Genomic DNA, 24225 nt, shown 5'->3' on the forward strand with positions numbered 1-24225 from the left:
GAGTTCATTGGTTCTTCAATGTGTCAGTTACGTATACTGTGTTCTCCTCAGTTTTCATTGGGTGGTGGGCGGATGCGTTGTGGCTTGGCAGTAGATTCAACATGGCCGAAGGCAACAACTGGATGGTAAATGTGGTGGGCAACAAGGGTCCGCGGGGGTCTGGTCCGACTAGGAAAGTAGATTAGCAGGGCGAGGACTGGACGGGATCAGGGGCGTGGAGCGTGGCCTCAGAGCCCGGCTCAGACGCCATCTCTCGCCTCAGCCTCCACGACCCTGTGAGGCCTACCAAGCTGAGTGGAAGCTCTGTCGCAGCGCCCGGAACTTCCTGCATCACTACTATGTCCACGGGGAGCTCCCGACCTGCGACCAGTGGCTGCGCGACCTGACCAGTTGTCGCGACTGGGAGGAACGCCATAGCACCGAGGCCCAGGTGCGCCAGGAGAGGTCTGGGTGGAGTGTGGTGTGGAGCCCCCAGGCCCTGGGCATTTTGCAGGCGATTACTGGAGTCCCTCCCCTCACTTATTTTGAAAAATATCCCAAATTAGTGTCATGTGATTTTTGGAGGGCGTTAAGAACAAAAAGGGAAACAGAAATGTAGTTTGGAGAGAGGAGGGCCAACCTTACAGTCTACAGCAGATCCGTAGAGGTTGTGATACTGCTGTTCCTGATTTCAGAGCCTTCACTTAACCCCAAGGGCACGACTTAGGAAAAGAAAGTAGACCCAGATGCCCTGAGGAGAGGGTGGGCTGTAGAGGACTGGAGATGTGGTTGAGTACCAGAGACCTGAGGGGCCTTGAAAAACACTTCAGAGTCTAGTGTCCAGTTTAAAAGAGAAGCATAATATTGTATAATTTTTAAAAGATCAGTCTGGCTGCCGAGGTGCAGAGAGTATATATCTTAGAGGACCAGGGAGATAGTAAAGAAGTGGTTCTAGATGTCTGTTGGGCAGACAGTTATCATGTTGAAGGCTCTTTGGGATCCAGGGGGAGTGCCAGGGAACATAGAAGGGAGCCAACACCACCAGCCAGGAGCTTCAGTGTTGTTAAATATATGTGAATACTCTAAAACAAACTGATGTAAGTGTACAATAAGTGAAAGTCAAAAACATGGGAGAAAGCTTGTAGTTTGTATGTTATCTACATAAGCTTTTACACGTGTAGTATGAAAACAGAGATGATTGCAGAACAGAAAAATGGACAAAAGGTACAAAGAAGCAATTATTGAAAAAGAAAACCAAGCTAGGCATCATGGCAAACACCTGTAATCCCAGTGACTCTGGAGGCTAAGACAGGAAGATTGCAAATTCAAGGCCAGCTTTAGCAACTTAGCTAGGCCCTTAGCAACTTAGTGAGACCATGTCTCAAAAAATAAAAAGGACTGGGGATGTAGCTCAAGTGGTACTGGGGATTGAACTCAGGGGCACTCGCCCATTAAGCCACATCCCCGGCCCTATTTTGTATTTTATTTAGAGACAGGGTATCACTGAGTTGCTTAGGGCCTCACCATTGCTGAGGCTAGCTTTGAACTCATGATCCTCCTGTCTCAGCCTCCTGAGCCACTGTGTTCACTGTGTGTTCTATCCCTAGTACAGAAAGAAAGAAAGAAATCCAAGCCAAGTGTGGTGGTACAGGCCTGTAATCCTAGGGATTTAGGAGGCTGAGGCAGTAGGATTACAAGTTTAAGGCTGGCCTCCACAATCAATGAGACCCTCTCTCAAAACATAAAAATGACTGGGGAGGGTAGCTCAGTGATTGAGTGCCACTGGGTTTAAGGGTTTAATCACTACTACCACAAAAAAAAAAAAAAAGAAAAGAAAAGCAAATGGCCAGACTGAAGTAAAAATGACAGATTTGTTAGCCCAGTGGAAAGTGTGTGTAAGAGTTTTTAGAGTCTGGGGGCACTCATGCAGTTTTGTTGGGAGTGTCTAGTTTTCTGATTGTTTAAACATCAAATGCACACCTTTGAACATTTATTGTTACTTTTGGAAGCTTATCCTAAGGATGTAATTAAACAGTAGTGCTCAGTTAAAACTTAAAAATGTCCACTGTATCAGTGTTTATGATAATACAGAAAATAAAAATAAGTTTCATTAATAGACACTTGATCAGATAACTTTTTCCACATGGGGAGAACTGCACAGCAGTTAAAAAGAATAGATAGCAGCCAGGTGTGGTGGTGCACGCCTGTAATCCCAGTGGCTCAGGAGGCTGAGACAGGAGGATCATGAGTTCAAAGCTAGCCTCAGCAATGGTGAGGCCCTAAGCAACTCAGTGATACCCTGTCTCTAAATAAAATACAAAATAGGGCTGGGGATGTGGCTTAGTGGTCGAGTGCCCCTGAGTTCAATCCCAGTACCAAAAAAAAAAAAAAAAAAAAAAAGGATAGATAGCAATACCTGGGCATGCCTACAGTATACAAGATTTTGTTTAGTGAAAAAAGTAAGAAGTAGATTAGATAGCAGATTATTCTATTTTAAGAGAAACATACAATAGCCTTAAAACTTGGGATTAAGAAGGTTTTGGGGAGGCTGTTAACTGCTACAGTAAGGATAGAGGTTTGGGGTCTTTCATATTCTGTGCATTTCTGATACACCCCTCACCACCCCCCACCCTTACAGTACTGGGGATTGACCCCAGGGCCTAAGGCATGCTGGGCAAGCACTCTACCACGGAACTACATTCCCAGCCCCTTCTGATTGCTCTCTGTGTGTGTGTGTGTGTGTGTGTGTGTGTGTGTTGCTGGGGATTGAAACCATATGTGAGGGAAGCACTCTTCCAACTGAGCTATATCCCCAGACCCCTTCTGATTGCTTTTTAAACAATAAAATAAAAACGTTTTATTTGAGGAATTGGGGGTATAGCCCAGTGGTAAAGAATACTTGCCTAGCACTGGGTTCAATCCCTAGCATTAAAAAAATATTTTGAGACAAAAAAGCTTGAATAAAGACAGATAAATAGATTAAATTATATGTGTAAAGAGGCCTGCATAGCACAAGAGCCCACTCAACTTTGTAATATGCTGCCCTTTGTCTGTCTTGGGGTTAGTGGCTGAGAGAATCTGGTGGGTTGAGGTACCTGTTATACACAGCCTCACCCAGTGGTCTGTCCTATATTTCCTCCCCACAGTGGCTCCTGTAGATGGTTATTCGCACTTAGAGTCTCCACCCTCAGACTTAACAAGTGAAGTAGTTGTCCCAGACTTACCAGGCCAGCCAAAGCCATCTGATCCTGAGGCCCAGGACAAGACATCTTAAAATTCCTCAATTGCCAGACATGGTGATACATGCCTATAATTCCAGCCACTTGGGAGGCTGAGGCAGAAGGATCATAAGTTTAAGGTGAGCCTCAAGAAACTTAGCAAGAACTTGCTCCCCAAAACCAAAAACGGCTAGAGATGTACCTCAGTTGTAGAGTCCTTGCCTAGCATGTGCCAGGCTCTGGGTTCACTCCCTAGTACTGCAAAAAAAAATTAAAAGCAAGCTATAAAAGTCCTTAAATCAGAATGATCTACACAGTTTTCCACAGTAATTTATGAGAAAGAATGGTCTAGATATGTGTGCTAATATGGAACATCACTAAGATTTCTTGGGTGGAAGCCATTGAGCTATGAAACTGCATACTCTATTCTTCCATTTGTCCATCAATGTTTAGGAGGGTGCTGGAGGAGGCGGGTGGTACCAGGGCCATGTGACAATTTTTGAGTCCCTGGAGCTCAGCCATGAGGCAGAAAGTGACCTAGAATCTTCTTTGCACAGCGATCCCTCTGTGAGAGTGAGCGGGCACGTGTCCAGGCTGCACAGAAGAACACCCTGGTGTGGGCCCTGAGGCAGAGCCCTCCTGCTGACTGGCACCTTCCTCTGCTGCAGGAAAAAAATGAGTGACAAGCATCCCTCTCTTTGGCCTGTGCAGCTTCCTCAAGTCTGTTTCAAGTGGAGCTGACACACAGCCCTAAGAACTGTGACCAGCCCAAACCATCTAATGGGAGGGACCCCCTTGAGTTTCCACTCAACCTGTTACACAGAACAGGACATCTGTAGCCCTAACCTGCTTGTCTCTCACCACCATCAGGATATCTACCACCACAATGCACTGAAAGACTATTACCCTCTCTATACAGATTATGGGAAGCCAAGTATTGTGGCAGATACCTGTGAGCAGTGAGGTCAGACTTACTAATGCCTACCCCAGGGATAAGTCTCTGGGTTATAGGATTCTCAGGATAACTTGAGTGAGAACCCTGACAAGTGTTAAGTCAAAATGAAGTGGCTAAACAGTTGTACTTCTCTGAACTACTCTCCTTGTCATTGGGAAATAGACTACCACATCCCAGGCTTTATGATTACGTATTGCAGCCTTTGACATCCAAGCATGCTCAATTCCACTGCAGATGCAGGTGGGGTGTGACAAGCAGGCAGGAGCTCACTGGCTCCTCTGCACTAGGAAACTTCATGGAAGGCTCCCAAGGAGGCCCTTGGAGATTTTTTAAGAAGTGCACATAGGAATAGAAAACAACCTTGCAAAAGTTCATGGAATATTGGTGTCAAAAACACAAATACAAAAGGGCTGGATCTTTTATTTTAAGGCTTGTAAGTTTTCTTCAAATAGTTTCTATTGTAATTTAAGGGAAAGACAAACATTAAACATCAATATATGAGTCTTGGGGTGTACATGTCAAATATATGCATATGAACACCAAGAGCACTAATTTTTTTTTTTTAGAAGTTTATTACTAAATAAGGTGGTTTAGCACCTTGTGGCTGTGTAACTGTCTCCAAGTGCAATGCTGAGGACCACTTTGGGTGTGTGTCCAGCACTCTCTCCTATCCTTTCCTGGATATGGGCAGTGGGTTAAATATCTTTCAATTTGTTCTTTGAAACAAAATAAGTGATCATTTCAGAAAGGCATACATAAATAAAATTTCCAAGTGTGTTTTCCTTGCTCATGTGAATGGTGAAGGGGGTATGTGCTCACAGGATCTCAAAAGCAGAGGAGTGAAGAGAAGTCAGGGTTTCCCCACCATAGCCGGACAGCCTTGATGTGACTAAGCTAAGCAGGGAGAATCCAGCCTGAATGTGGCTGTATTAATGACATACATTTCCAGCTAATGAAGTCAGAGAAGGCAGCAGCTAAAGATCTACAAGAGTTTTTCTCAAACACAGGGAAAAGGCATCTGAATTTTGGATTCTGCATTTTTTTTTTAATACTTAACTTTTTAGTTGTAGTTGGACACAACACCTTTATTTTATTGATTTTTATGTGGTGCTGAAGATCGAACCCAGGGCCTCACACATGGTAGGTGAGAGCTGTAGCTCTACTGCTGAGCCACAACCCCAGCCCTGGATTCTGCATTTTATACCCGAAATTGTATCATCTACCTTGGAGGGGGGTGGGGCTGGACATGCAAGTAAAGCTTAAGGGAACCCTCCCCCATATGCACCAGTCCATGAAGGACTCCTCCCACTACAGCTAAGCTCCCTGCCACCTGCTTTTTCAGAGCTGTGTGCATTGTGGAGCTTTGTGCACAAAAGACATTCTGGTTTTTGTTCTTTTCTGTCTGAATATTCAGGTCCTCCTCCTGCACTGCTACTGTTGCATTCTGTCTGTCTTCCTCTACTGAACAAGTTCTACATAAACAAATAATCTCTGCACAGAATGTTCTTGCCTCTGTGTGTGTGTCTGTGTGTGTGTGTTTGATATGTAACACAGGGCCTCAGGCCTAGCCAAGACTGCAGTCTTGAAACTGATAAGTTGCCTTCAAATAATTTCTATTGCAGTTTGAAGAAAGAACAAACATCAACAAATATGAGTCTTGGGTTGGGGGAGTAGTTTAATGCTAGAACATTTGCGCAGCATTCACAAAGCCCTATTTTCCATCTCCAACGCTGCAGTAAGAGTCTAAAATGAGCCAGACACAGTGGCACCCACCTGTAAACGAAGCAACTGGGGAGGCTGAGGCAGGAGGATTTCAAGTTTGAAGCCAGCACTGGCAATTTAGCCAGAACTTGTCTTAAGACAGTGCTGGGGCTGGATATGGGTGGTGCATACCTGTAATACCCGTGGCTTGGGAAGTTAAGGCAGGAAGATCAGAGTTCAAACCCAGTGATCAGGGGCTTGGTTGGAATTCTCAGGTTGGTGGATAGCCACAGGCCTGACCTGACTTGCTTTCTACAGAGACCTTTGGCTACTACTGCACAGATAGGGACTGTAGTGAACTTGCCCAACATGGACACAGATCAGTTGTCTACTGTAGTAGGACAGGTAAAAGGTTAACAATAGCTCAGACATCAGAGGTAGCAGTGGAGGTCAAGGGAACCAGTTACATTTGTTATTTGACTCAGAGGTAGAGCCAAAGAACTTAAAATTCTTATGTTATACTTTTATTCAGGGCTGGTAAGAATTACAAAAGTAAATCACATACTAGAAGAATCCAGACATAAACTCTTGCATATATAGCAAAACAATTTTTGATAAAATGATTCAATAGGGAAAGGACTGGCAAAACTGATCCGTATTGAATAAAGCTGGATCTTATTAAAAGTTAACTCAGTTGGTGGACACCAGTAATCTGAGGAACTTGAGAGGCTGAGACAAGAAGATTGCAAGTTTGAGACCACCCCTGGCAATTCGGTGAGAATCTGTCTCAAAATAAAATGGGCTGGAGCCTGGTGTGGTGGCACACACCTATAATCCCAGCAGTTTAGGAGGCTGAGGCAGGAGGATCACAGGTTCAAAGCTAGCCTCTGCAACTTTGTAAGAGCTGGGTGTGGTGGCACATGCCTATAATACCAGCCGCTCAGAGGCTAAGGCAGGAGGATTGGAGGTTCAAAGCTAGCCTCTGCAACTTTGTAAGAGCTGGGTGTGGTGGCACATGCCTATAATACCAGCCGCTCAGAGGCTAAGGCAGGAGGATTGGAGGTTCAAAGCTAGCCTCAGCAAAGGTGAAGTGTTAAGTAACTCGGTGAGATCCTGTGTCTCAATAAAATACAAAATAGAGTTGGGGATGTGGCTCAGTAGTTAAGCACCCTCAATTCAAACCCTGGCACCCATAAAAAGGCTGGAGGGAGCTATGTAATTCAGTGCTTGCCTAACGTGTGCAAGGATTCTCCCCCCTTTAAAAAAAAAAAATCACTAAGTAAAAAGGCAACACACAGAATGGGAGAAAATAGTTACAAATCATATATTTGATAAGGAATTAATCAAATATATAAAGCTGAATGTGAAAAATAATTCAAAAATGGACAAAGGACTTGAACGGATGTCTCTCTAAAGAAAATGTACAAATGGAAAATAAACACCTGAAAAGATGTTCAATGCCATTAGGAAATGTAGGATGGCTACTGTTAAAAACAAAAAGCAATTAAGTGTCAGTGAGCTCTGGGGCACTATGTGGAGGGGAAAGCAGTATGGGTTTCCACAAAATATTAGACATAGAATTATCAAAGAGTCCAGTGGTTCCACTTCTGGGTATACACCCAAAAGAATTGAAAGCTGAGTCTCAAAAGAGATAGCATAGCAGCATTATTCTTTATAGCTAAAATATGGAAGCTGTCAAGCACAGTGGTGCACTCTGGTAATCCTAGTGATGCAGGAAGCTGATGCAGGAGGAATGCAAGTTTGAGGCAAGCCTCAGCAACTTAGGGAGAGTCTGTCTCCAGAAATAAAAAGAGTTGGGAGTAGTGTAGCATGCCTGTAATCCCAGCAGTTTAGGAGCTGAGGCAGGAGGATGGTGAGTTCAAAACCAGCCTCAGCAACTTAGTGAGACCCTAAGCAACTCAGTGAGTCCCTATCTCTAATAAAATATAAAAAGGGGCTGGGGATATGGCTCAGTGGTTAAGTGCCCCTGGGTTCAGTTCCTGGTACCAAAAAGTAAAATAAAATAAAAAAGGACTGGGGATGTAGCTCAGTGGTAAAGCACCCTTGTGATCAATCTCTAGTTCCACAAATAAATTTTTAAAAATCAAATGTGAAAGCAACCCAAGGTTGATCAACAGAAGAATGGATGATCAAAATGTGTATATCCATAAAATGGAATATTAATTCAGTCTTAAAAAGAAAAAACAAATTTTGGCGCATGCTACAACACAGATGAACCTCTAGGACATTATGCTTAGTGAAGTAAGTCAGTCACAAAAGATAACACTTATGATTCTACTTATATGATCTTAGGATTTCTAGGTTCTAGAACGGTTGAGAAAATAAGCATTTGTTGTTTAAGCCACCCAGTTTGTGGTATTTTATTATGGCAGTCCAAACTAACTTAACTTATTCACCATTCCAGATCAGTAATAGTGAATAATAATGCTGTGAGCCCTTGGCTTCAGCTAGCCTCACATATTTTTATAGGGCACAGGAGCTTTAGCTAATGTGTCATGGCCTCACATCTCTTGAAGGACAGAGCAGCTTTAACTAAAGTGTCCCTGGTTTGCGAAACTTCTACAGTTTCGCTCCCCAACTTAAAACCCTAAAGATGGCTGGGCACAGTGATAGACATCTGAAATCTTCAGAATTTGGGAGGCTGAGGCAGGTCAGCAAGTTCAAGGCTACCAGTACAACTTAGATCCTGTCTCTAAATTAAAAAAAAAAAAAAAAAAAAAAGGCTGGAGATATGGCTTGATAACAGAGTGCAAACCAGTACACGTCTACCCCCCACCCCCAAAATAAAAAAAAACTCAAAAGTTGGCTCTCCTGTCTGTCCTACTGTGAAGATCCTACATCTGGTGTACTTTTCCAGTTAACAAAATCCTATATATCCTTCACCTCCACACCTCTGGGTTACTTTGTGCTTCTGCAAGTGGTATTTTGACTATAAAATTGTCTTTTTTTTTTTTTTGTCCTCTAGTATTGGGATTAAAGTCCCTGGGATTAAAGGCCTGAGTCACTATGCCCAGTTGGAATCTTCCGTTTTACTCATATTTTTTTCCCACTGGAAGGTAGAGGTTGATGTATTTGTCATCTTCTTTCCAGTACCTGGCATAGCAGTATCTCTCACTCCCATCTATCAGATGAATTAATTTTGACAGAGGCTTTTGATTAAATTTTTATTTATTACCAGCATGTTCAATCTTGTGGAAAAGAGCTATCAGCCCTCATACTCCTAGGGGCAGATTGGTTTAAGAACAGCTGTGTTGAGCTTTATCTCTTGAATTCTACCTGTGTGTATATCTTGGTGATGTCATTGTACCTGCCTTCAGGGGGCTGGTAGTTAGAGATTGGTGGTGTGTAATTCGGCCCTTCCCTCTCAAAGGGGAACAGGCTGAGGTTTCGCTTGATGGCCTCAGTGTAGAGCTCTAGGGACTCAAGTTTCAATTCCTGTAGAGCTTCTTGCTGGGCCTCTAGCATAGCTCTGATGGCATCCCTCTCCATCTGATGCTCTTGCTGCTTGTATAGGGACCACCTCTTCAGAAGCAGAGCTCTCCGCTCACTTTCCTCAAAGGGAAGCTCCACCTGAGGCCGTTGTCTGTGAATGCACAAGTTCAAAAGTGTGAGGCTGGGAAGTACTGACTTCATTGGCAAGGCAGTCTATGTAACTGCACATGACCCAATCATCCCCCCCTGGCTAGGCACAGACAGGAATTAGAAAAGAAAAGTTAAAGTTTGGGACAAAGGAAGAAGTGTAATATTGAATGTGGTGGCAGCTGCAATGGATGCTAGAAGCCAAAGTTTTTTGTATACTCTGAGAAAACTGGTATTACTTTCTCAGCCCCAGGCAACACCCTTTGGTGAGTGATGTTACTAGAGAAAAGTGAAATGAAAGCCAAAATCCCAGGGAGAGTCTTAATATAGCTGTGACACCTGCTATTTTCCACTTGCATGGCAAGGTGCTGCTCTCTGAATTGTGCACACTTTTCAAGAAAGCAGCAGAAGTTGCAAACCCTGCATACAACACAGTTGCAACATATACCAACTACTGAGCATTTGCATGATAAACAAATCTGAGGGTTTTCTATTGTGGGGATGGGGCAAGGGCTGCAGACCCAAGGCCCACGTCACAAATCACAGCCAATATTCTTCAAGGGGAAAAAAACAAACATGAATCTTGCATTAGTACCCATGCAAATTTGTTTGAGCATCTGCACTGGACTTATCAAACAATTGTTTGATTTACTTTCCCATCCTTAGCCATAGAAGGACACCAATCAGAGAAGTGTTCTCCAATTCCCAAAAGGCACAATCAAGGAAATAAGGGCTCAAAAAGGGCCAACTTGACTCAAACATACTGACCCATTCTGATGACAGGCATGAACTTCAAAATGAAATTAATGGAACTCCTTCCCCAACTCCCCAGGACTTTAAGTCCAGAGGAGAACCCTTACCTTGATTTATCCAAGAACCTCACAGGGGTAATAAAATCTTCAATAGGAATTAACTCCTGGCTAGCCTTTTCCAGTTTTCGGATCCTCTTTTTCAAACGGTCCTTTGCTGCTTGATCTTTTTTGGGATCTACCTTCTTCTTCTTTTGCAGAGGTTCTGCTCTAGTGGATAAAAAGCAAATGTTAAATGTTTTCCTCATCCATCTCATGAGAGATACAATGATAAATGAAGTGCGTCATATTTGTACTCTGGGGAAAAAAAGTTGTGCATGTTTCTTATCCTATGAACTCGGTGGCATAGAGTGTCAGTTCCATCCTGGTGTCCTTGTGAGAACAGATATGGGTGCCAGGAATAGGTATGAAATCATGGTTGGGTGTCAGGAATAAACTAAAGTGAAGTGTTCATTTTTAATCTTAGGATTCCAGTGTGCCATAGGACTGCACTGAAAAGTGAAAATACCAAACTGATAGAAGCTCATTATTCACATTTTAAATGGATTTATGAAAATACTTTAGGGAGGCTGGAAGATGTGGCTCAAGCCTTAGTGCAATCACCTGGCATGCACGCAGCACTGGGTTTGATCCTCAGCACCACATACAAATAAAGATGTTGTGTCTGCCGAAAACTAAAAATAAAAAAATATTAAAAATTCTCTCTCTCTTAAAAAAATACTTTAGGACTAAGAAAAGACAACATAGTAAAAGTGACTGGTATATTCACTTGTCAGTATTTCTTTTTTTTAATATTTATTTTTTAGTTTTAGGTGGACACAATATCTTTATTTTTTATGTGGTGTTGAGGATGGAACCCAGCGCCCCACGCATGCCAGGCAGGCACGCTACCGCTTCAGCCACATCCCCAGCCCCAGTATTTCTTAACACTATTCCCATCTTTGAGCTTTGGCAAAAGTCTGTTATTAGGAACACATCTTCCAGTCATAGCTTACTATTAAAAATAACCAAATCTAGCCAGGTTCTGTGTAATCCCAGTGGGCAACTTAGCAAGACCCTCTCTCAAAATAGAAAATAAAAATGGCTGGGGAGGTACCTCAGTGTAAAGCATCCCCAGATTTAATCACCAGTACCAAAGTGGGGAAAACTGAATAAAGTCCCTGGATAGGGCCTAAGAGTCCAAGATGGAAATACCTTTAGGCTTTGAACCTCCTGGTACCCACGGAGTCAGAATGAGTAGGAGAGGAAGGCCCATGGACAAACAAGCTGTGTCCTTGGCTAATTGATATTTATTCAAAATACTTTTACAATGAATTTTTTTAAAATTATCAATAGCAAAATATGGGACAGAGCCTGTTAACAGGCAGCTGCCCAAATTTAACTATGAAAAGCTGTGTAGTGAATTTTGCAAGCCAAATGTGGAGCAGTCTTACTTTATTCTGGTCACATGCACAACTGTTTTTGCCCACACCCCCAAAGAGGTCCCGGCCGCGGTTGAATTTTACCTCATAGGAATGAGTTCCCAGAAGGACAACAATGAAGCTCTCTGGTGGGTGTCTCTGACCTGTGTCTTCCAAGAAAGCCTAAAGGAGACAAGGTATGTATAAATATCTAATTTTTTCCCCGCTGCACAGGAAAAGAAAATGCGCACACGCACAAAACTTGCATCCGCTAAACCTGGAGCTTTTTTTAAAATACTAGATATTACAAATAGGTCAATCTGGGGATTTTTCAAAATCTCTGGCTTCACTATAGACATGATCAGCTGACTCAGCCCTGACATATCCGTGGACAAGGGAGATAGGGAGGGAGCGCAGAAATCCCTGCCGCCGAGATCCCGCACATGCCCAGAGCGCCCCGTGACCATGCCAGAGCCCAAACTCACCGGCTTAGAGGACGCAGAGCCTGCATCCCACATAGCCGCGCCACAGCAGCCATGGCTTGTTTGGCTGCCGACTGGCGGGTAGCTTCCGGGCGCCCCCCACCTTGGCTGTCCGGCCGGCTGAGCCAAGGACAGAGGTCCAGTAGGCTCACTGCCGGGCACTTCACCGTTCCGGCCTCTGGAGACTGGGCTCGAGCCTGGCCCCGCCCTGACGCAGCCCCGCCCACAGCGTCTCTAGAGCGGGCCGCACGCTGCGGGCGTCTTTCACTTCGCGGTGCGTGGGGTCGGTCCTTCCGCTTTATTTCCACGGCTGTGAGCCCGCTCCTACGGCAGGCCTAATAACGGCCGCCCGCTGCTTAGGATGTTTGGCGTGTGTCCCAGCGAAGGTCTGGTCCCTCTGGGCAGCCAGAGTGGCCGAGAGGGCGTCACTCTGCTCTACCCGGTCCAAGTGTCCGCGTCTGTGAAAATGATCCCGATCTTCCAATAAACGCGCCTTCCTGGGCCTCTCCCGCCACCCTCCCCGGAACTGGGTCGTTTCTCGCATTCGTTCGAATTCCCGGCTGCTGCCGTCAGGTGGTTGCCTCCCAGCGCCTGCACGGGGGCTGGCTCTCGCTAGATGCCCAATAGCACCGGGGCGAATAGTGTTGATGAATGACATAACCTAATTAATTAGTCGAACTCGGAACCAGCCGGGGAGACCAGGTGACAAGCTATCTAGAACACTCAGGCTCAGCCTAGCTCTCCGGATCGCCAGGCCGGCCGGGTTGCAACTCTAGGCTCTGCTGGGCCACTGCTGCCCGGGCCGCCCCGCCCTTGGTCAGCGACAGCATCACGCTTGACCCAAAGCGGAGCCGCCTTAAGCTGCCCTTGCCTGCCATAGAGCCCGGTCGGCCCTGTCCGCGTGGGGAGCGGTTTCCCGCCGGGGCGATTTGGCAGGTGCGCGCCGTGACTTCCGGCGTTGCCCGGGAGCCGCGGGAGGAGGAGCGGCGCAGGGGATGCGGCTGTGGTGGCGGCGGCGGCGGCCAGGCGCGGGGGGCGGCAGTGGCGGCGGCGGGGGGCGCGGGCCGGCTATGGCGCGGCGGCGCTGAGGGTGCGAGGCGGGCGGCGGCCGGAGGGTGGGCGGCGCGGGAGGAAACTACGGCGGTGGCTCCATGGCCCGGGCGAGCTGAGGGACGCGGCTCTCGCCTCAGCCCGGCGGCAGCCGAACAATGAAGCTCTTGAAGCCAACCTGGGTCAACCACAATGGTGAGTGCTCGCAGGGGTCCGCAGGAGGCAGAGTCTGGAGTGGGTTTGGGATCCATTGTCGAGTTGGGGCCTCTTACAGGCCCTACCCGCTTCGTCCCAGACACCCAGTGCCGGTGCCATAGCTGCGGAGCCGGCGGGAGTAGACTTTTTCCGCCCAGGAGGCTGCCAAACCTGGGCACGTGCTCTGAGCTGGCTGCAGCCAAATCCGCCTTCTCCCCAAGCATTGACACTGACTCCTGCGCCGCTCATCCCTCATCCGTAGAGGGGCCGCGGCCTGGTTTACTCGCTGGAGTTGGCCTGAGTTCCGGCCAGGTCCTGCCGTCGTCTGCACTAGCTAGTATATGCTTAGATGGTCCTGAGTGTGAAACCCGGACTCTACCTTTCGTGGCCTTTCAGTGGTGGGGTGAAAAACTAGAATCTTCAGGAAGGGTTTTTATTGCCCTTGCTGAGCCCTGGAGCTGGTGACAGTGCCCTCACTTGGGGGCCTGTGGTCCTGGAATAGGAAGGTTTAGGCCCAAGTCCCATGGAGGATTATGAAGGAACTACCTTTATTGCTTAGCTGGGATATCAGGGTGAATAGGGTTGGGGCCAGTAGGACACAGGTGTGCTCTGGAGAAGGACTTTCTTAGGTTTATAGTGGTAGCTCCAAAGCATATGGTGGGAAACAGACTCATCCACTCTTGCAGAGACTTGACTGTGATACAGAGAGGCTAGCATTAACCAGCAGTGTTGTCTTAGTTCTGCCAGGAGTTGGTCTTTGCTCCCTGGAGAGAGGAAGAGAGGACCCCCCACCCCACCCCATTCCCTATGACTGTACTGGCATTCCAGGAAGGCATCTCCAGGCAAAGGTATCCCCCCCTCCCTTGAGGCAGATCACCCTGCTGCCCTCTTGTTTCTTACTTCTACTTGGCAGTGTGACTAGAGGGAGCTTCAGTTTTAAAACAAGAGAAGTGGATGCTTTTGCCTTTATTTACATATGTAGCTTTGGCATTTTGAATTTGATCCCAGAATGCTCAATTTCTACAAACAAACCTAATTCAACATGTCTTAACCTTCTTTCAATCAGAAGTGCCCTCTCCTTCCATTGTGTGATACCTTCCCCATTTTTCAGGAATCAGATGGTTTCTTTTTGAAACCATTTCTGCCCAAGTTATTTCACTAGATGTTCTTTATAACTATCCCTGTGCTTTGCCTGTTTGGAAATTATGCTTGTACTTTCCACAGATCCAGGGCAAGGACTGCCTCACTTCCCTATGTATTCCCTGATAAACTCAGCAATGCTTTCCATATAATGGTATATGGTAAATGTTGGATAAAACAGGTAAGAAAGCTGAGGTTTCCATAATTTATGAAGATGCAGTTAGGTTTACTGTAAGTGAAAACAAAAGCCCTGAGCCTTAGTTTCCATTATCTTTTTGATCTCCAAAAGCATTTCCTGATGTATAGGGTATAGATCTTTCTCTGAAAAACTGGGCAGTTATTGAATTATATTGCTTGGAATCAGTAAAGGAGACATTTTATTATGAATTAGTTTGCTCTGTAAATGAAGGTGCAAAGAAGTTTTTTTATTTTAAAATGCTTTGCCTAAATACATTTGTTATATAGCCTACCTTCTCCAGTCTCTTCTTCCTTCTGTCATATAACTTTCTTTTTGTTAAACTCCTTTGTAGGACAAAAGTGTTACCCTGTGTAAACATAATTATGTCAATATGCTTAAATGATTATCTAGGTACAAACGAGTGAGAGTCTGCAACCAGGTCAGCAGTCAAATGTACCAGCCTGGCAGAGCAGAGAGAGTGATGAGCCCTGAGTTTGGGACCCTTCTAGAATGGAGTGTGATGGTTTCTGCTCTATGCACTTCACAGTATAATTGTGAAGTTCAGCTGGAAACAGAGATGATAAGAACTTTTTCCAGACTATAAAATGCCTTAGAAAACTAAGAGATAATAATAATAAAATATATCAAGACTGACTGAATGGGATTTAACTTTTTTTTTTTGGTACCAAGGATTGAACTCAGGGGCGCTTAATCACTGAGCCATGTCCTCAGCCCGTTTTATTTTTTATTTTGAGACAAGGTCTCACTAAATTGCTGAGGCTGGCTTCAGACTTGTGATCCGCCTGCCTTAGCCTCCTGAATCTCTGTCTGGGATTACAGATTTGTTCCACCAGGAAAATGATGACCAAAGTATGCCAACAAACACTCAGCAGATTTAACATCTTTTAAACATGTTCTTTGTCAAATTTTCTTTCTTTTAAAATCTCCTAAAATGAACCTCGGCCTCGTGGAATAGCCAGTGGGGGGCTGTCGGGTGAAATTACCACTATCTTGGAGGAAATTATGTTGGTCTGAATCACTAATGAGCAGGCCTATAAAGATAATAATGAGTAGTGGATTCTCATTCAGAGACTGAGTGGTAGGTAGTGGCCATTAAAATCATGCTTACTTTGGATGAAAAAACAAAAGCCATGTTGCTTTTTCATTGCACTTTCTGGCTACCTCATTCTTCATACTTGTTTCCTCTTTCATGTAGCATGAACACACTTTGTTGTCTGAGTCCAACAGGGGAAGGAAAAGACAGCTCAGCATTTTTCCCTGGAGTGGCAAGGGATCCAGACAAGGTAGAGAGGGCAGCTAGAATAGGTGATGCTAGAGGAGGAAGAAGTGTTTGTTGGCATACTTTGGTCGTCATTTTCCTGGCTGATAGTAAAGAAACCCCTAAGGTAGTGCTTTTCAACCTTAGCACTATTGACATTTTGGGACATGTAACTGTTGTGGGATGCTGAGCAATATCTCTGGCCTCTACACACTACATTCCTGGAGTGCCCTCCACCACTACCCAGTAGTGACAATTTGGTGAACCTTCTCTGGCATTTGGAACTAAGTGCTTCTGGCATTAATTGGTAGAGGGTAGGTCTGCTACTAAGCATCCTACAGCCTACAGGATAGCCCCAATACAAAGGATTATCCTCTTTAAATGTCAGTTGTGCCATGGGTGATGAACTTTGCTTAGGATGGAAAAGTCTTTGTTATTATTTGCCTTTTCTTCTGTTGTCTTATTGTTCCAACTAGTTTGTAAACTTCTTGAAGACAAGAGGTTGTGACAACCAAAAATTATCTCCAGGCATTGCCAGTATCTACTGGTAGCCAAAATTACCCCCAGTTGAGACATTCTGATCTAAATTTATGTTAATAAATCTTGATGTTATCTTATTACAGAGAAATTAGCCTTGGGTACAAAAATCAGACTGGGTTCAAGATGCCATCATTTATGAATTGAATTCTTGGGCTGGAAACTGTACTTTTAGGCTTTGGTAAAATTTTATTAAGGTAAAGATTCATCTTTTCCACTTTACCCTATACCCAAATATTACAGACTCTTAGATATAAAGCAATAGCTAATGGTATGTATCACTTATATAGAAGTTATATGCCAGGTACTGTTCTCACACTATTCTGTTCTTCAATATATTATTATTTTAGGCCTGACCAAAATAAATTTCATTTTTATAAGTTAGGTTAGGATCATATATTAGTCAGAAAGTGAAAGCAACAGGGTTTTTAGAATTAAAGTTTGTAGGAAAATGCAGTTGGTATATTTAAAAGATTTCATTGAGATTCATGGCTCTTCCATCCCTAGGCCTTTGGTCTTGAGTGTTTTTTCTGGAAGTCTCATTCCTGGGCAGTTTGCACTTTTGTTTAGCTCTTGGGTGAAGTCCATTCTAACCAGGAGGGCCTAGACTAAAAGAACTCTTTTTCACTTTTGGCCTCCAATTCATCCTTCATAGCGCTATTGTAAAAAAGATAGTTGGCAAATTTTTCACATTAGGGTAATTTGCCAGTTAATTACATTGTTTTATGGTGTATATTTTATTTTTCTCTTGTCCTGTTATTCCCATCCCCTCGCCCCCTTACTACCACCACCACCACACACAAATTTGGTCTCATTCTGAAAAGGATTTTTAAGACATCCTACTGAGACAAGTCAGCTTATTAGGAAAATGCAGCTGGATGGGAGGATTCAGGAGTGGGTGTGGTGAGGGCTGGCACTGCTGCTGGCCAGCACTGCAGTCCAGTGTCTGAGAATGAACTGGGAGAGAATCCTATTGGTGATATATGATTACAGTGATTGTGAGATAAACTTGGCAATTGCTGCAGATCAGTGGTTCTTAAACAGGACAGTGTCTGGAGAAATTTTTGGTTTTACAAATGTGGGAGGCTGAGTGCCACTGGCATCCAATTAGAATAGTACAGGCTTGCTGCTAAGCATCGAATAGCATACAGGATAGCCTGAAGTACAGAGGATTATTCAGGCCCAAATGTCAGTAGTGCTGAGGATGAGAAACTTTGGATAAGAAAGTTTTTGTTATTATTTACCTTTTTTTTTTTTTTTTTGTCTTACTGTTCCAACTAGATTATAGACTACTTGAAGTTAAGGAAGATAAGAAATTTGCCTTTTGTTTTGGAATCAGTTAATCCTGTTCTGGAATCTCTTGTGCTTTGCTGCCTACTAAATATGTGACATAGAAGTTTTTTTTCCATCTCTCTTCCTGATTTATTCATGTAGCCAATAACATTTGCCTTACCCGCACTTTGTGGTGAGTTCTCTCCACAGTGTCTCTTTGCTGATTTATGCCTGAAAAATGATAGAATTGATTTAGGAAAATAACCAGAAATATCTGAAGAGAATTCAGGAAAAAAAAAAGAAAGAAAAAAAACTAGATGGGATTTTCCTCTGGGTGCAATGCATGTGAGTTTTACACTAATTAGTGTGCTAAACTTTGAACCTTTCTAGTGAGAAGTTCTGTGGGGATCCGGAAGTAACAAGGTTCTCCCTGTATATGGAAAGCTATGTGGAAGGTAGAAGAGATAGATATCCAGACTATATTCTAGAATGCAGGGCAACCAGAAACAAAAGCTACAGAAAAAAGTTGTGATTGTTCTGGGAAGGAATGACTTGATTCCATTTTGGTTTGTGGATATATCCTTGGGCCTGAGCCTAGACATGAATAGGATTGTGAAGGTAGAGAAGGCACTGCAACTCTTGAATAGTCAAGACCAAAGACCTGGATGATAAGAGTATTTAGAAAAAGACATAAAACCATGTTAATAGTAAGGCTGAACAGGAAAAGAGGGATAATGGAATTGGGAGGCAGAGCCATAAGCATCTTGCTAAAAGCCTGGACTTATTTCTCTGGGCTTATCAAAGGGGAGCGTTGAAGTTTCTGAGGAGGCTGAATGTGATACTTATCCTGTTGTCCTAGGAAGGCCCCGGAAGAGTTAGAAGGCAGTTCTCCAGGTCTTGATGAGAGATACTGAGAGAGGTAGGGAGGTCAGAGGTGGTAGAGACAAGAAAGATTGGGGAGGGTCTGAAGAAAAGGTAGAGGTAGAATTAATAATACTTGGCCATTACAGGAAAATTATTACAGATTTGGGTCACTCTGGGTTCGTTTCTTTCTTTCTTTCTTTCTTTCTTTTTTTTGAGTTGTTGATGGAACTTTGTTTTATTTATTTATTTATATACAATGCTGACACTTGAACCCAGTGTCTTATAAATGCTAGGCAAGTGCTCTACTACTGAGCTACAACCCCAGCACTACTGATATTGTTTTCTGTTTGTTTATTGCTGAAGTAGCCATAAGCAGAGAATGCAAAAACAACTTTATCCAAGAGCACTCTAACAGACAACAGAGAAATACCCTGTTACTGAAATACCTCCCCCCAATGATTTGGACAGATTACTTTGTTCAGTATTAATCTGTTTGCTTGCCCAACTAGGCTCTACAATTTGGGACTGCTAGGATCAACAGTTCTCTAATCAGGTTAGGGTTAGTGTTAGGGCTATGATTAGGGTAGGCTTATACTTGCCCTTGTGCTGCCTCAGTTTCCTAAGTTGCTGGGATTACAGGCATGAGCCACCACACGCAGCTAGCTAGTTCTGTTCTAGAAAACTTGAGGGCCCTTTTTCTCCTCAGAAGGACAGCTTTCTAGAAGTTAGTAACAAGAGCCTTCTCATCCCTGGAGAATGCTGTTCTATGGCTGCTTCTATGGTCATTCAGAGTGCGCCAGGCATGGTGACTCACACCTGTAATCCCAGTGACAGGGGTGGTGGAGGGTGGGGGCCTGAGGCAGAAGGATCACAAGTTCTAGGCCTGCCTCAGCAATTTAGTGAGTCTCTTAGCAACTTTATGAGATCTTGTCTTAAAAAAATTAAAAGGACTTTAATTCTAAATATAAAAATATATTTAATAAAAGGGAAAAAAGGGCATAGTTCAGTGGCAAAGTGCCCCTGGTTTCAATCCTAGTACCAAAAATCAATCAATCAATCAGTATCAGTGTGCCCTGGGGCTTTTATTTTATTTTTTTATTTTTATTTTTTTAAAGAGAGAATTTTTTTTAGTATTTATTTCTTAGTTTTTGGTGGACACAACATCTTTGTTTTATATGTGGTGCTGAGGATTGAACCCGGGTCTCACGCATGCCAGGCGAGTGCGCTACCGCTTGAGCCACATCCCCAGCCCCGCCCTGGGGCTTTTAACTTGTAGATCTCTCTTCAGGTACTTGGTGACCCTTCTCTGACATTTGATTTTTGAGTATTCTCTGGTCATGGGGGATCAAAGGAATATTTTCAGGGAGGAAAAGAGGTGGGACCTGTGTGTCTTTCCTGTTGGCTTTATTGGGCCAACTTAATCATGTGTCCTCTCTCTTACCAATATCCATTGCCTACTTGTTTACATGAGAGCATGATAGATATTTGAATAAAGAGACTATCCCACTAGAAGTTAGCTCCTAGAAGGCAGAGACTTTGTCTTTGCATATGCTCTATTCCCAGAGCCCCCTTTATTGCCTGGCTCACACCACAGTAGTCACTCAGTAAATGTTGATGAGTGTTGAATTCAGGAAGAAAGTGATAGAAGGTGGCTGGTGGATGGGAGGCCAACAGCATCTACTATCCTTGGCTAGTAAAGTTGATTGGCTTCAGAAGACTTCTTGTTCATCCTAGCTGGCTCTTCTAATAGAGGAGATTTTATGGTGGAATCTGCTGGTAATTCCAGTGATAAGGGGATGCACTCTGCCCAAGCTTCTCTACCTGAGGAGCTCATTTATGTGATTGTGTTGTTCGAAGTTTTCCATTTAGGGAGGAGACTAGATGAAACAGAACAGATAGCAACTAATTTTAACATCCCTGGCAAAGAGAAACTTGGGGATGTAGCTCAGTGGTAAAACTTGTTCCTAAAAGCAATATCTGCCTTGATGCACTAACCAACTTAGGACAGGCCTAGTTTCAGGGAGGCTTCCCTATCAAAAGCTATGGTGGTGTGGGACAGACAGAAGGGACAGCCAGCCTTCTTTGAGGACCAGGGGTAGATCTTTGCTGGAGTGAACTACAGACCTGCAGCATCTTTCAGTGAAGGGTACCACACAGAGAGGACACTGAACACATTCACCTGTTCAACAAATAACTCTATGCCAGGGGCTGGACTAAGAGTTGGATATAGCAGCAAACCAAGTAGCACGCAGGCTATGTTGAGTAGCAGCATATGATAGATACATCTGCTGGGGGTGTCGGTGTATGTAGGAAAGAGGAGGTGTAGAAGGGGATCCTCTTGGGAAGATACAGCATAAATCCCAAACAAGAGCCATTAGAAAGTTGTAGATAAGTGAATATAGGGAGAAACAGCAGACAAAGATTAGGAATGCTGAGGTAGCGATAGGGTAGGAAAATTTTAAATAGGAAATTTAAAATTTTGAGGGGGTAGCTTGAGTAAGGTTTGAGCAAAGACCTTGTCTATGGTCATTCAGAGTGCACCAGGCATGGTGACTCACACATGTAATCCCAGTGATTGTGGGGGAGGGGAGGGGCTGAGGCAGGAGGATCACAAGTTCGAGGCCTGCCTCAGCAATTTAGTGAGTCTCTTAGCAACTTTGTGAGATCTTATCTAAAAAAAATTAAAAGGACTTTAATTCTAAATATAAAACTATATTTAATAAAAGAGGGAAAAGGGTGTAGCTCAGTGGCTAATTGACTCTGAACTGGAGATTTTGGCATATAGGAGGATTATCAAGGAGTAGTCTTAGAATCATATCTGTATGGGAATGAGGAAAGCAGATGGACTGAGAGAAAGCTAATCTATAATGCAGGCACAGCAAATTCACATCTGATCCTGTAGGGAGCTCTGGAGCTTGAAGAGCCCTTCAGAGTTGTCCTGAATTGGAATAAGGTGCCCAGGTCTTTGTACTCCTACTGGAGTAGATCCAATAACTGGATGTAGACTGTCTTGGGAAGGGGGCCTGATTTTGGTGGAAGTAGTTCTTTTGAGGGCAGGTCCTATCCAGAGAAGCACTGCTGATAGGTGTCTTGGGCTGCCAGCTATATAACTGTAGGGATTAGTCCTTGATGGAGGGGACCTGGGCATGATCCCATGGCATCTACTGTAGGTGATGAAAGTAAGGAAGGTGCCATTTTAGGTACGGACAATGTCCAGGAAGTTCTAAGGACTAACAATGATAGGTGAGGTAAGATCTAGAGTGAATAGAAGACTGACTAGGAATACCTGATAGATTGCTGGAGGCCTTGATTCTCACTGCATTAGAAGCAGAGGACTACTGTGATCTGACTTGGGCATTGACGGTCTTTCTGACTGCTGCACTGAGACTAGACTGGGTGTTGGAGGCAAGGGAGAAAGCTGGGAGTTAGGAGTCTCTCACAGTGATCCAGGCATAAGATGATCATGGTGGTGATGGTCATAATGGTGCAAATGGTTGGATTTTGTGTGTTGAGTATACTTATATATATAGTTTACTGCAGTTGCTCCAAAATCCCAAACTTTTTGAGTGCTAACATGATACAAGAGGAAAATTTCACACTGTGAAACTTTGTTTCATGCACAAAAGGACTTAAAATATTGTATGTTTACCTTCAGATTCTGTTTGTAGCCTGTGTGTGAAACCTAAATTAATTTGATATTTTGACCTGGATCCCATCCGCAAGTTATCTCATTATATTTGTGTAAAAATAAAAGTGTAAAATACTTCTGTTCCCAAACATTTCAGATAAAGGACACTCAACCAGTATTATACAATATTTTACATATAATGTATTTGTATATTACATGCTGTAGTCTTTATCATATATAGAATATTGCATAATTGATATATTAATGTAATGATATATTATTTTAATACATACATAAATTATTTTTAGGTATGGTTTACATAGTGAAATGCCCAAACCTTTATTGTGCAGTCTGATGAATTTTTACAAACCAGTATACTTTATAACCTATTCATTGATCAAGATATTAAAATGAACAGAAATTTTGAGTTATGGATATATTGGGAAGTAGAGTCAACAGGGTGAAGCAGGGAAAGTAAAGTGTGGAGTAAAAGAGGACAAAAGGATGCCTTGCTTTTATGGAGAAGGGAGTTGCTGTCTGTTGAACTTGGTAAAACTGTGACAGGATCAGATATGAAAAGGAAACGCCTATATTCAATTTTAGACAGGGTGGGCCAACGGAGGCCACCGTACAGAGCCTTGCCTAAGTAGCTTTTTGATGAGTATGACCTCTCTTACCATTTTCCCTTTTTGAGATACTAAAGCTCCATTCTAGTGCTGCTGTTAAGGAACAGGACAAATACCTGAATCTTGCTAGTGACAACTGCCAGGTATAAGTATTTCTAGAATACTACCTCTGGTATATTATGTGTGGACCTGGATAATGAAGCATTTTATGATTTAGTGCTTTTTAAAAAAATTTATTTTAATTATGCATGACAGTAGAATGCATTTATATACTTTGAAATATCATACATAGATGGGATATAATTTCTCATTTTTCTGATTATACATATTGTAGAATCACATTGGTCATACAGTTACATACATACATAAAGTAATAATGTCTGTTTTGATTTAGTGCTTTTAACTTATAAAATTTAGAATTATTTTCCTCATTATAAAAGTAATACATGTTCAGTTTAGAAAATGCAAAGAGGAAAACACATTGTTAAAATCATTTTTATGTGGTCTTGTCTGGGGATGTAGCTCAGTGGTAGAGTGTTTGCCTAGGATGTGCAAGACCCTGGGTTTGGTCCCCATCACCACAAAACAACAACAAATCCACTATTTTTATGTTATCTTTCAGACCATTTTGGGGGGGAAAATTGGATGACTTAGTGCTTTTAAAAAACACACTTTTTTTGACTTAACATTATAAAAAGTCTGAATTTTTAAAGGCATTAATTAGCCAAATTTGTTACCGTAGCAAAGCCACTGTTTTAAGTGTTTAGCCTCCTTTACAGACCATACATAACTGGAATAATTAAAATGTTGCTGTGCAAAATTTTCACTTTAATAATATCTTGGTTTTGTGGTTTCTTAATTGTGATTGTTGTTAAGCTGACATCCTCCTCCTCTGGAATATAGCTATTGATTTTCTAATGGAAGCAGATGGAAGCTAGTAGGTTTATTTAAGTTCATTTTGCAAATAGCTTTTAAGAAATATCTTTGTTCTGCAGAATTAGAGGAAAAGGGGTATGAAGGAACAGAACTGTTACCAAAACTTTATTATGTTGCAGGAGAAGTGATTAAATTCTCTAAATGATATACCTGTACTTTATTCTACTTTAGCTGGGGATGGGAAGAGTTGAATGGTTACTGCAATTTCTTCCTATGTGTTTTCAGTCCTTGAGTCATCTAATACCTATGAGATGTCATTGTCTGGAGCTTAGTAAAGAAAGTTGGGAGAAGTGTTTGTGTTGAGAGTGACAGAGATAACTGAAGCAGATGGCTCTGTGAGCCAGCCAAGGGCTTGCTTCCCACCTGCAGGCAGTTG

General features: G+C 43.2%; 3 protein-coding genes across 6 annotated transcripts in view; 2 read left to right on the forward strand and 1 right to left on the reverse strand.

The window, feature by feature from the left end:
• The first annotated feature begins 73 nt into the window (after positions 1-73).
• C1H22orf39 (chromosome 1 C22orf39 homolog) lies at positions 74-4929 on the forward strand. 2 transcript variants are annotated; one of them, XM_076859414.1, is made up of 3 exons: positions 74-125; positions 263-430; positions 3755-4929. In XM_076859414.1, the coding sequence occupies exons 1-3, from the start codon at positions 102-104 to the stop codon at positions 3878-3880; spliced, it is 318 nt and encodes a 105-aa protein (XP_076715529.1). In that variant the 5' UTR covers positions 74-101; the 3' UTR covers positions 3881-4929. The 2 variants fall into 2 exon arrangements, 1 of the variants encoding a protein (XP_076715529.1); XR_013155330.1 differs by lacking the exon at positions 74-125 and adding an exon at positions 3126-3337 and having other exon boundaries at positions 341-430; positions 3755-3834.
• A 4095-nt stretch (positions 4930-9024) lies between these two features.
• On the reverse strand, positions 9025-12448 carry Mrpl40 (mitochondrial ribosomal protein L40). The gene is made up of 4 exons (XM_076859473.1): positions 12148-12448; positions 11768-11845; positions 10314-10472; positions 9025-9457 (listed from the first exon to the last, which is right to left on the reverse strand). Exons 1-4 carry the CDS (start codon positions 12198-12200, stop codon positions 9133-9135), a joined length of 615 nt encoding a protein of 204 aa, XP_076715588.1. The 5' UTR covers positions 12201-12448; the 3' UTR covers positions 9025-9132.
• An 829-nt stretch (positions 12449-13277) lies between these two features.
• Hira (histone cell cycle regulator) overlaps positions 13278-24225 on the forward strand; it is a 96948-nt gene continuing 86000 nt past the window's right edge. For all 3 annotated transcript variants that reach the window (XM_076859527.1, XM_076859558.1, XM_076859614.1), the window contains exon 1: positions 13278-13389. In XM_076859527.1, coding sequence (XP_076715642.1) covers positions 13353-13389 — 37 coding nt within the window. In that variant the 5' untranslated portion in view covers positions 13278-13352. The remainder of the gene's footprint in view (positions 13390-24225) is intronic.

Source organism: Callospermophilus lateralis, chromosome 1 (genome assembly GCF_048772815.1).
Source record: "Callospermophilus lateralis isolate mCalLat2 chromosome 1, mCalLat2.hap1, whole genome shotgun sequence".
NCBI lineage: Eukaryota > Metazoa > Chordata > Mammalia > Rodentia > Sciuridae > Callospermophilus > Callospermophilus lateralis.